A 10,548-nucleotide genomic window follows, 5' to 3' on the forward strand; every position below is an offset into this window, starting at 1 on the left:
ACGGACGAACTAATGAATAAATAAATTGCCCACCCCGCTCCAGAACTAAGGAGGTCACGGATCAGGGCCCATCCTGGATATGCTTGATGGAGAGTGGGTGGCACTACCGGCCGCTCCGTCGGGAAGGGGCGCTGCAGGGAGGCGGGGTGAGGGCTGGGTAGTGGAGGTTGGGAAAGGGGCGCAAGTGCGGTCGGGGAGGGAGGGGGCCGACACGGGGTCGGGCGTGCCCCGGGGCCCTGTGCGGTGATTCTGCGCGAATTTCGCTTTCGATTTGGGCCAGGCCGGAGGCGGCGGGGCCGTCCCGAATGGCACCGGGGGAGTTAAGCCGAAAGCGCAGCAAGCCCCGCCGGCCGAACTCCACGTGTCACCGAGAAGCTGATGTAGAGAGAGACAGAGAGAAAGAAAGCAGCAGACCAGAATCCGGGGAAAGTCCTGCCGCGCCTCCGGGCAATTATAAAAATGTGACCCCCTGGGTTGGCTTTCCAACCACCGCCCTCACCTGCTGCGTCCAGCGGTCCGTGTCCCGCCGCCAGCTCCGTGTCCGCGCAGCGCCCGCTCAGCATGCGCCTACCGCTCGGTGAGTAACCGGGCGGCCCAGGCTCGGGGCTCGGGCTCGCTGGGGACCGGCGGCAGCCCGGGAAGAGGAGGCAGAGACTTCGTACGGCTAAGGGCAGGCTGAAAACAATCAGCAGTTTCTAGTAAAGGAGAAAGGAGGGAGCGGGGGAGTATTTTGTCGTGTATAATGCGCACCTTTATGCCCACATTTTTTGAGGGAACAATAAGGGTGCGCATTATACAACGGTAGCATAATGATTACATACCACGGGTATAATATGGAATGTTGTTTGGGGCTAGAAATGCCTGTGTATAATGCGCACCTACAAAACCGTGGGTGCGCGTGATACACCACAAAATTCGGCAATTGCTCGCTTTCCGTGCTCTAACAAGGACATTGTCTCTTTTGAGCTTGTAACATTCCCTTGAGCTGAGTAGTATTATTATGACCACTTCACAAGTGAGAAACTGAGGCCCCGCAGGGGTGGCTTCTGGCGCAGTGTCCCCCAGCTACTGCTCTAACTTAAGGCCAGATGCCAGCCAACTTCAAAATGAGGCTTTGTCGCCACCACTGCTCCTCTTTCTGAAACACGTGGTCCTGGGTCGGGGACAGTCACTTCACCGCCTGGCCTCAGATCCCCACTGGTGAATTGGGGACTTTTTCTGGCCAAGCTTTGAGTCCAACCCCCTTGCCTGAGCTCATTAGGGGTTCCTTGAGGCGGGCTGGTTTCCACCCATGGAATAGAGCACTGCCCTCCGAGAAGGCGATTCATCTCTCTCCGGTGTTTAATGATGATTCTAGAAGGGCGGAGGGAGGTTGACGCCCAGAGGAGATCGTTGGGTGGAGATAACCAGCACAGATGGAAGGAAGAGGCAGGCCAGATCAGGTGGACAGCCTTGGCCAGCCCCTTCGTGCTCTTCCAGGCCTCCTCCTCTCTGTGGCCTCCCTGGCCCTCCTACACCACCTCAGTTTGGCCAGGAACCTCCCCACGGCCCCAGCAGGCCCGGGAATGTCCCAGTGCCTCAGCCACGCCCAGAACCTGCTAAAGGCTGTCAGCAACACTCTTCACAAGGTGAGCTTTTCAGTGTCCTCGTTCCCACTTTGCAGCCTCTCTAGGGGAGGGGCTTCTCCGAACCCCTGGTTACCTGAAGGGACTGCAGGGAAATTGTGGAAGTTCATCAGGAGCTGTGGAGAGAGGAAGAGGGAGCTTTACAAAAGGCCCAACTGTTAGCCAAAGAGTCTCAATGAAAGTGTCCCCAGAGAAAGCGCGAGTGATCATAAATTATAATAGCACTCCTTTGGGCTGTGTCTACGCAGAGGAAAGTGGGTATTTACATTGTTCTCTGTAGCCTGCCAACAGAGATGAAACTGCGGCGGGCCGCACTGTTTTCTCTGACACACTTATCAATCCAGGAAACCGTTATTAGGTGCAGCCTCTGTGCTCCCAAGACTACAAAGATGAATTAGACTGGCCCCTCGCGCTGCTCACCAGCTTCCAGTCTGGTGACTCAGTCCACGGTCAGAGCACCGCGTTTCAGAGAGCCTGAGACAGTGCGCGTCCAGCCTTCATTTTCTAGGGAGGGAGTTATCCAATTTTATTTACAGCTTTGTTTGTTTTTTAGGTTTCATATTTTAATGCAAAAAAAAACAAAACCAAACCTTCTTTTCCTTTTCAAAGTGCTCCAGTAGCTATTGCTTTTGCTGCAATGGCCAAAGACTGATGTTTTCAAAGATGTTCTTTTGCCTTTCTGATCTCTAGTAAATCTTTCTTGACTATTTTTAGCTTGTTGTTTTATGAGTATCTTAAAATAAACTCAATGCTACAAGGCCTTCTGAAAGAACTCTTTTTTTCCCTTTATCTTTCATAATGTGCTGCCAATTGCTCCTTACAGTTCAATCAATCTTAATTAAAAAGGCGGCTCACCAAAGGAAAACTGCAGAGATCAGTGCTTTGATTCCTGAAGAAAGGTTCAATATGGGTAAAATTTAGGCGCTCCAATTTAAATAGATGCTTTATATGAAAAAGCTGACTTTCACTCCTAGTTGTGGCACTTAAGGTCAAGGGATTGCAGAACTCAATCTGTTGTTTTTTAGATCATTCCTGTGTCAAATTTGCCAAAACAAATTGCTGGCAACTGCAGCAAACAGGTGGCAAAAGCGTGCCATTCACGGGCCATATCGGGCACACAGATTTGTAGAGTTTGGCTCATGCCTTTTATATTTTATTTTAATTCTTTGTTTGATGTCATTGCAAAAGTGGACCTTTCATAAAAGAATCTAAATTTCCAACTTCTCTTGCAAAAATCTGAAGAACTGTACCAGTGGGCCCACATTTCCAAACCTAACTTTTTACAACCTGCACTGGCTAGTGGCTGCCCGGGACAGCTTGAACACCTCCAGGAACAGTGTATTCGTTTTCTATGGCTGCTGTAATAAGTTACCAAAAACTTAGTGTCTTTAAACAACACAAATTGATTATCTTATAGCCCTGAAGGTCAGAAGCCTAACGTAGATCTCACTGGGTTAAAATCAAGGTGTCAGCAGGGCTGTATCCCTTTCTGGAGACTAGCGGGGCTTCCGTTTGCTTGTGTTTTCCAGTCTCTAGAGGCTGCCCTCATCCCTTGGTGTGTGGCCCCCCTCCACCTTCTACGCCAGCAATGGCCACCTGAGTCTTTCTCATCCGCATCACTCTGACCTCAACTCTTTGCCTCCCTCTTCCACTTCCAAAGGACTCAGTGATTACATTGGGCCCACCCAGATAATCCAAGATAACCTCTGTATTTTAAGGTCAGCTGATTAACAACCTTCATTTCACCTGCGATCGTAATTCCCCTTTGCCATGTAACAACACACTCTCAGGTTCCAGGGACTGGGAGGTGGAGCTATGTGGTGGTATGTGTCGGGGGCATTATTCCCCTGACCACAGACAGGGATTTTACTACCTATTCCCAGACATGGTCTGCACTCTCAAGCCTTGATTCGTGGCTCATGCAGTTGCCATGAAAGTCCCCCTCCTCTGCTGGCCAACATTCTGATCCTCCCACCGCAGACCTCCCGTCTCTGGTGAAGCCTTTCCTTCCCTTCCCTCCCCCTCCTCAGAGCCTTCATACCCTTCTCAGCTCTTCTCACCTGCTGACATGTCTCCTAGTCATTCGGACACTTGCCTGTCTCCTCAGATGAACTTGGCATCCTGGGGGACATAACATAGCCCACCTCTTCATCATGTTCCTTAGTACCTAGCGCAGTGCCTGGCCCACATCAGGCTTGTTGCATGGGAAAATGATCTCAATCTTCAACCCTAAAGTCACCAGCCCCTTATGATAAATTCCGTAAGGTGTTTTCCGAGGTGCTTGTCAGATGGTATCTGTGGGTACCACAAATTAAATCTCAACTAGTCTTGAGAGTTGTGTGTTTGTTATAGCCGTCAAGGTGTGACCTTAACGGTTCCCCTTTAGAAGTTATCATTGAAAAAGATATTCATAAAACACAGGCACTTTGGCAAAAGAAAAAAACATTTTCACCAGAAGCAAGTGTCACAGCGTGGTGTAGATGCTCATTAGCACAGCCTGTTGAAATGACTTGAAATGATTTATAGTGTTCACACAATGAAAAACTTGTCATTCAGGGAAACATGCCCTAAAAGCAAAGGGAGAGGAGGGAAGGAGAGAGAGTGTAAAGGACCTGCTCCCTTTTGTCTTCTGAAGAGCCTGAATTTCCTGCAGGTCAAAGGAACAGAGGCGAAGGGCAGCCAGTTCTGGCTTTGCCGGCAGCCCAGGGTGTGGGGAGCCAGGTACCTTATTGATATTATAAACTGGGGTTCTCCTCATGTTTTTTACAGGCCATAAAAACTCTAGAATTTTACTCCTGCACTTCTGAAGAGATTGATCATGAAGATATCACAAAAGATAAAACCAGCACAGTGGAGGCCTGCTTACCCCAGGAACTAACCACGGTACGGATACTTCTCCCACAGCACACAACACAAGTGAAAGCTGTATATCACACTTCACCTTCTTACAGAAATGTGCATGTTTCTGGTCTCTACCATCATGCAACTTTAACAGGTCCCACTTCAAAATTAGATTTGAAAAGAACTTGTAAAAACAGCGTTTTTCACAATGTTGATATATGTACCACTGAAACACACACTTAAAAATAGTTAAGACAGCAAATTTTGTTATGTTTTTTTAACCACAACAAAAAACAGATATTTGAGAAGTCAGAAAAATTTATACTAAGAATTAATATCTTTGATGTGTGATTTTTTTTTTCCCTCTAGAATGAGAGTTGCCTGGTTTCCAGAGAGATCTCTTTCACAACTGTAAGTCAAAACATGAAAGGCTTCTGCCCATTTTATGAATTTCATATCATTGATGTCTGATTATTTTTTTTCTTCTAGAATGGGACTTGCCTGGCCTCCAGAAAGGCTTCTCTTATGATGGTAAGACACCAAAGTCTTTCCTCAAGTGCAGGGGGAGGGGGAAGGGAGAAAAACATCTCTAGGACATCACAATGGTTTCTTCCCTCATTTTGTCATACCACCCAGGCCCTGTGCCTTAGTAGTATCTATGAGGACCTGAAGATGTACCAAGTGGAGTTCAAGGCCGTCAGTGCAAAGCTTTTGATGGATCCTACGAGGCAGATCACTCTGGATCAAAACATGCTGGCAGCTATTGATGAGCTGATGCAGGTAAGGCCTTCACGCTGGCGGTGAGAGCACCTTCTTCAGGCTGAGCCAGCCAGCCAGGGGCCCTGATGAGGAGGTATCCCATCAGCCTTCCCCACACTGGGAGAGACCTGGAGTGCCCCCTGAAGAGCCATAGCCTTGAGTGTGTCCTCTAGAGAAAGAGCAAACAGGAGCGGGTCACGTTAAGAAAAGCATCCGCCCATTTGTTGACCAAGTGGTATGCGCCAGGCTCTCTGCACATGTTGTCACACATTCATTTTCTTACGGTGTCCCCACAGCAACCATCCTGGGTCAGGATCAAGGAGGAACACGAAGCTTAGAAAGTTAGCCACATACCTAAGGTCATACTGCGTGTAAGTGGCAAAGTCAGGATTTAAGTTACCCCCGTCAATGAGATTCCACTACGTGCCTTGCTCACTCATAAAGGCTCCAGGATGTGCGTGTGAGGGGCTGGCATGCATGCCTGCAAATAGTGCTAGAGAAAATAAGCAGGGCTAGTGCCTGGGCATGGCCCACTCTCAGCCAGAATGTGAATGAAGTAAAAGAATGACCTATCACCTGGAGATCCACAATGTTGCTCAGAGACAAGAACTTGCTTTGTAACTTCTAAATCATCACAGCACACAATGTCAATACGAAACATAGAAATATTCACATAAGAGCGAGCAGGGTGAGTGCTTTGGTGACCAGGGTACGGGATAAAATACGGTATCAGAAATCATTGTCTAAAAAGGAATATTTCTTTTTCTTTCTCTGTTTTCTTTTGCCAAATTACTTGTTTGAAAGGGACTGAACGTCATACAGATATCCAAGAATGTTACCACCTACAGAATTATAGATAACGATTTCACTTTCAGGACAAAGAGTCGGGTGATTTGGGCACTGGAATCAATTATACCAGTAATCAGACAACTATGCCCAAGCCATTGGCTCCTCTGTGCCTCTGTTTCTCCCCCTGTAAAGTGGGAGGGCTTTACTCTCCCTACCTTTCTTCTAGGTGTTTTGAGAGGTACAAGTGGAATTACTGATCATTGGGCAAATAGAAGGTCTTGCTCTGAGTCATCAAATCAAAGGGCTAAAAACTGGGAGGTCCATTGCCAGGTTTATTTATCTGACACAATTGGGCTTCTGTAGTAAACAGGTCTATTATTGATAAAGGGTTTTGATCAATAGCAATCCATCGCCTCCCTGTTCTGAAAAGGACTAAGCTTCCTAATGTCACACTTAAGAATTAATTAGGTATCGCAGCAGCTGTCCTCTTAACCAAGTTGTTTCTTCCTAAAATGCTGTGTCTACCGATGATTTTCTAAGCAGCTTTGAGGGCCTCTTCGGAGCTCACTGGAGATCCATGTGCTTGGGTAACAGGAGCCTCTCCTCTCGGGCTCTGCCTGGCCATCTGGCTGGGAGGAGCCTGGGTTGGGTTTCAGAGGTGTAATGAGGGAGTGGGCTGCAGGCTCTGGGGCATGTGTTGGCTTTCCCCATTTTTTTGTGGGCAAATGTTTTAATTTTGGAATCCCATCTATGTCATGCTCATTATTTGTTCGTCTAGGCCCTGAATTTCAACAGTGAGACTGTGCCACCCAAACCCTCCCTTGAAGAACTGGATTTTTATAAGACAAAAATCAAGCTCTGCATCCTCCTTCATGCTTTCAGAGTTCGTGCAGTGACCATAGACAGGATGATGAGCTACCTGAATTCTTCCTAAAAAGCTGAGGTCTCTCCCAACCTTAAAGTCATCTCTATAAAAATCTGAACCAAAGAAATATTTATAGGATGTGGGGGAGGTGGTGGCTTGACCTGGTCCTACTTAAGCTAGTAATTATGTTGTTTACATTAGTCACCACCCAAAAGTTGAACATGTGACTACTATATTTAAATGATTCATTTTATTGTATATATTTCATATTTACTATGGATAAGTTATTTCAAAGTTTTCATGAGCAAATTGCTAAGGTGGGAAATTTCCTTCACTGAATGTGTTTTTTTTAATAGAAGAGCAAGAATTTATAAGCTATTTCTATATCAAAGTGTTTGTTGAAACACTCAAGCATAATTTATTTTAAAATATTTATTTATATAATTTTGTGTTCATGAAGGCATGTGAACTAACTTATATTTATTTATGTTATATTTATTAAAATATTTATTTTCAAATGGATTTGAGAAATACCTTATGTTGTTCTAAAAATAAAATGATTGAATTAGTCATTCTCAGATTTCTCAATTGGAATACTTTAAGTGTTAAAACACACATTATGGGAAAACTGAAAACTCCGATGAAATTTCAACAAAATACCTTGGAAAGATTGCTGCAATATTCTTACCCATTTCCTAATTACTTTAATCCCACACATAAAGGGAGTCTCATTAGACTAGATATGTTTTAATGCTGAGGTCCTCGGCTGAGTTACTTTATTTTGGTTCAACATCTGAATCTAAGATACATAAAAATGTTTTTCGCTCTTAGCCACAGCCCCATAAGATACTGTGCATTGGACAAATACATAATAATATACTCCAGCTGGGGAAAACCTCATCAAGAGGCCTTCTAGTTAAATCATTCTAATTTTTCATGACACTTTGGGCCCTCAGGGGGAAGTTGTTTCTAAATTACAATGAGAAAAAGTCTCCATCTGCTTTACATTATATAGAACTTCTGCCTGAACCACAAGGATAATGGCCTTGCTTTGACTTAAGAGATATGTTCTTAATGACCCAAATACTGCATTCCAACTTTTTAATTCTCCAAATCATGTGAATTTTAAAAGATTCACCTGACGGAGTAACACATAATTTTAGTACTCTGATAATCATATTCCTCCTTAATATGAAAAATCCGTAAGAAACACACTAGAGTGGCCTCCCCTTCCTCATCCAGGTCCTTCCCCCGACCCCAGTGCCTATCCCCATGAACGGTGAGGGGACTGCCCTTGGCTGCCCCAGTCCTCTCTGTGTGACAAATCCACTCATTTTCCAGAGTCCCAGCCCACTTGACAGAAATCACTGGAATTTAGGTCCCATCACATATCTCTGTTTCTCTAGGGATTCCTCCGTAAGCTTGGATGGCCCGCAAGTGATGTGCAGACAGGAATTTCTTGCCTGTAAGTGTCGGGTTTAGGATCTCAGCAGCTTTGATTGTAGAAAGAGCTCCATGGCTTGATGGGGCTGGGACTGTTGAGTTGCTGCCACTCCTCATGGAATGGTGACTTGTCTCTTGCCTGTGCCCAAAACAAGGAAAGGCAAGCGGATCGCCCATCCTATGGACTGGATTTATACAGAGGAATACAGGGGTTACTTTAGATTCTAAAAATTACCATGACGTATGCTTCAAAAGCATGACTGACCAAGAAATGTCTTCACAGCTATGGTAATTCCATCCTTCATTACGTGGTCAGTTTTCCACTTTTTTCTCTACACCTAGGTCTGCAATATTTAAGTTATATAACATAATCATGTTATTTTTAACTTCTCCCTATTTCCAATTCCAAGAACGTTAGATTCCACTGGAACCTGCCTCAAAGATCAGTGTGAGGGTTAAATGGAACAACTCACACCAAGCACTACTGTTGGCCTGGCACATAACACGTGCACAATCAATGGGAGCAATACTTGAAAAATAGCACTAGCCTTTGGGCCAGATTGCTTAAAGCTTCTTCACTACTATTATCTGTGAAATTCAAAAATCTGCAGCCCTATTTCCCAGTATGATTGTGGGGATTAAATGACCCAGTACAGTGCTGGCCTCTAGTCAATGCTCAACATCCATCGTTTTAAATCGTCAAATTGTTGCTTAAACACCTGAGTGAAAAGGATGCCCCTCCACGGTGCTCGGCACATGGTGGGCATTGATGGGAGGCCCTTTGCTGCAAGATACCAGGGCCAAAAGGTAGAGTCCTAGCCTTCACAGAACAAAGGGTAGGGAGCAGAATAACTTAGTAGGACCAAGGCCCCCTAAAAGTAGTCCCCATTCCCTACTCATAGCCTATTAGAAATTCGTTTGATTAATAAATTATTCTTAAAAGGGAATGGAGTGTTTCTCACACATGAGAATGACTCAATCAGAAAATTAACATGAAAACCAACTGACAGCTGCCCCACTGAGCGATCTAGCCAGACATCCGAAGGTGAGCATGGGACCCCTCAAGATGCACAAAGGCATTAGATACCCTAAGGAGGAAAGGAAAACTGAGAACAAACAGGGAAGAAAACCAGCTGGGTGTGGGCCTGCACTGCAGAGATGGTGCGTCACCCTGGGCCATTCAGTTGTTGTCCTCGTTTGAGGTCAAAACATTTGGTTGTAGATAGCCTGATTTTGGTTTCCTAGTTTAAGGCAAAGGGCGTTACAATATCGCTAGGGACCGAACGCTTGTGCCCCCCTAAAATTCATATGCTGAAGCCCTCATCCGTAGAGCGATGGTATTTGGAGATGGGGACTAACTTGAGGGGGCGAGTTAAGTCATAAATGAGGGGCTATCATGACGGGATCACTGCCCTCGCCAGCAGATACTCAGAGCTCTGCCCGCGCCTGCCGTCCTGTGTGGGCAGCGTCACAATGGCTGTCAGCACACCAGGCCGGTTCCAGCCTGTGCACGCGACCACTACACCCTTTTGCTTCTCGTATTAAGGTCATAGAAAGTCATGGGACACTTCCAACATATCTCTTTTCTTCCTCACTATGCCGGAGAACCTCAGGTACTGGGAACGTCATTTACTCACTTATTTGGGTTCTCAGGCCCTGGCACTCAAAAATGGGAAAGGCAAATCTTCATGAGTTCCCAATTGTTTTTCATTTCATCTTCTAATTTAGGAATAAAGTCTTTATGGTCTTTAAAAATCATATTATTCTCAATTTCAAAAACATTAAAAATTATAAAATGCATATGCTTGCTTGGTTCAAAACAATCATACATACTTACGTCTGGGGGGAATCCCAAATTTATAAGGCTGTTCATTTAAATAATCTACATATCTACAGGTTGGTTTTACTGGTTACTGTCAGAAACTACATGCCAACCATCCACACAAGTGAGCTGGAAAGCGATTATTTCCCATTGCAGATGGCTTAGAAACCAACTTGCAGACGGTAGTTTGAGAGACCTAGCAATTCTCATTGGGTGGCCCCCACACAGCCCCTGACAGGACTGGGTCAGGGGTCCGGCAGGGCTCCTCGGGAACCCATCAGCAGCCCCCAGGAATGCCCCAAGCAGAGCAGCACCACTTTGGAAAGGTTGGCCAACTCAGGTTCCATGGAGACTGCCTTTCGCAAATGGCTCCTACAACTACGGAAGAGCTAAACATTGAACTC

At 45.6% G+C, this 10,548-nt stretch overlaps 1 protein-coding gene across 1 annotated transcript; it reads left to right on the forward strand.

Moving 5' to 3' along the window:
* Nucleotides 1–459: 459 nt before the first annotated feature.
* Nucleotides 460–6,948, forward strand: IL12A (interleukin 12A). Its single transcript, XM_054576809.1, is given in 7 exon segments — nt 460–577; nt 1,480–1,628; nt 4,395–4,508; nt 4,836–4,877; nt 4,956–4,997; nt 5,103–5,246; nt 6,793–6,948. Coding segments are annotated over 7 exon segments (765 nt in total).
* Nucleotides 6,949–10,548: the final 3,600 nt, after the last annotated feature.

This window comes from Pteronotus mesoamericanus, unplaced genomic scaffold (genome assembly GCF_021234165.1).
Source record: "Pteronotus mesoamericanus isolate MK-2021 breed Mesoamerican mustached bat unplaced genomic scaffold, CSHL_Meso_final contig_116, whole genome shotgun sequence".
Taxonomy (NCBI): Eukaryota; Metazoa; Chordata; class Mammalia; order Chiroptera; family Mormoopidae; genus Pteronotus; species Pteronotus mesoamericanus.